This window comes from Salvelinus sp. IW2-2015, unplaced genomic scaffold, assembly GCF_002910315.2.
Source record: "Salvelinus sp. IW2-2015 unplaced genomic scaffold, ASM291031v2 Un_scaffold3136, whole genome shotgun sequence".
Classification (NCBI taxonomy): domain Eukaryota; kingdom Metazoa; phylum Chordata; class Actinopteri; order Salmoniformes; family Salmonidae; genus Salvelinus; species Salvelinus sp. IW2-2015.
The window spans coordinates 48,210-50,294 of NW_019944425.1; the positions used below are offsets into that span (position 1 = coordinate 48,210).

General features: G+C 49.9%; 1 protein-coding gene across 1 annotated transcript in view; it reads right to left on the bottom strand.

The window, feature by feature from the left end:
• Nucleotides 1-371: 371 nt before the first annotated feature.
• LOC112075397 (presenilin-1) overlaps nucleotides 372-2,085 on the bottom strand; it is a gene marked incomplete at its 5' end in the record, with an annotated part of 30,028 nt that continues 28,314 nt past the window's right edge. Inside the window, one exon of the mRNA XM_024142403.2 lies at nucleotides 372-580. Coding sequence (XP_023998171.2) covers nucleotides 464-580 — 117 coding nt within the window. The remainder of the gene's footprint in view (nucleotides 581-2,085) is intronic.

The following is a 2,085-nucleotide window of genomic DNA, read 5'->3' on the forward strand; positions in this document are numbered from 1 at the left end:
GGGGTTTGTGTGTGACCCCCCCCCCAAACAACAACAGAATCATCAACTCATTCTAGCTCTGTTGGTAGTAGTACCCACCGCAGTACACCTTCAACTCACTGTAACTTTTAGACGGCGTATCAATCACTATTTTTGAAAACGAGGAAAGTATGAACAAATCAAAAGACATCATGGTTAGGAACCCCCCTCACCGCCCCGCCCAGAAACAAAAAGGGCAGATCAAAAACGACCATCAACTTCAGTCAGGGGACCGGACATGCCCCTGGTCCCCTTGTTAGAGGTTGAACTCTGGCACAACAAAACGAAAAGGGGGGGGAGGGGGACCTACCTGATTTGGTCGGAGAAAAAAATAAACATGTTTTCGTTGCAAAAACGTTTCGCTATGTTGTGCACTAATGAATACACCCCTGGTGTTGATGATGGCAGCTCCCGTGGGGGTGGCGAGAGCAAGGGGAACATCCTGCTAAATGTAGAACTGGTGCAGAGCCAGCTGGTCCATAAAGGGTCTGACCAGGTTGTCTGTAGCAAAGTAGAACACCAAGCCAAAGAAGATGGAGATGGGGAGGGCCGGGAGGGCCTTCTTACACCACACACACCACAAGAGAGAGATGTTACCGGGTTGGGGTTAAGGTTAGTAAGGGTTACCGGGTTAGTAGGGTTACCGGGTTTGGGGTTACCGGGTTGGGTACAGGGTTATGGGGTTTACGAGGTGTGGGTTAACCCATGGGGAGTTGGTTACGGGTTGGGTTCCGGTTAGTAGGGTTTAGGTGGGGCTTGGGTAGCGCTTGGGGTTACCGGGTGTAGGGTTACCAGAGAGTTAGATTACGGGTTAAGTACGGGGTTAGCGGGCGGTTAGTCCCCGCTTAAGGGTCTTCCCGGGCTGGAGATACATTAGGGCCTAAAGAAGGTTGTCGGGTTATAGTATGGGGTACAGCGGGTTAGGGTGGTTACGAGGGGTTTAGGGATGATCATGTGGTAAACATGGTTCTGTGTTTCCCAGGGGGGTGAAGCTGGGTCTAGGAGACTTCATCTTCTACAGGCATGCTGGTGGGGAAGGCCTCTGCTGCAGCTAGTGGAGACTGGACACTACTCTGGCCAGCTTCGTAGCCATACTCATCGTGAGTACACAGAACTACTCATTATATTCCCTTCATTATGGTCTGTTACACTCCATCTCTCTGCTTCTGTCTGGCTGGCTCTCTCTCTGTCTGGCTGCTCTCTCTCTCTCTGTCTGGCTGCTCTCTCTCTCTCTGCTGGCCTGCTCTCTCTCTCTCTCTCTCTGCTGGCTGCTTCTCTCTGTCTCTGCTCTCTGTCTGGCTGCTCTCTCTGCTCTCTCTGTCTGGCTGCTCTCTCTCTCTCTCTGTCTGGCTGCTCTCTCTCTCTCTGTCTGGCTGCCTCTCTCTCTCTCTGTCTGTCTGGCTGCTCTCTCTTCTGTCTGGCTCTCTTCTCGGTCTGGCTGCCTCTCTGTCTGGCTGCTCTCTCTCTCTGTCTGGCTGCTCTCTCTCTCTGTCTGGCTTGCTCTCTCTTCTGGCTGCTCTCTCTCTCTATCTGTCTGGCTGCTTTCTCTCTGTCTTTTCTCTGTCTGGCTTGCTCTCTCTCTCCTATCTCTGTCTGGCTGCTCTATCTGTCTGGCTGCTCTCTCTCTGTATCTCTGTCTGGCTCCCTCTCTCTCTCTCTGTCATTCAAGTCAAGTTTTATTTACCATGGAACATATGTTAACATTGCAAAGCAAGTGAAGTAGATAATAAACAAAAGTGAAATGAACAATAAAAAGTGAACAGTAAATATTACACTCACAACAAGTTCCAAAAGAATAAAGCATTTCAAACGTCATTTATGTCTATATTAACGATGTACAAAAAGGAAAATAATAAACAATAAATATGGGTTTATTTAACATCTCCCTCCCCTCTCTCTCTCCTCTCTCTCTCTCCTCCCCCTCTATCCCTTCCTCCCTCTCTCTCTCCCTCTCATCCCTTCCTCCCCTCTCCTCTCTCTCTCTCCTCTTATCCTCTCCCTCCCTCCTCTATCCTTCCCTCTCTCACAGGGCCTGTGTTTAACTCTTCTTCTCTCCTGGCCATCTTT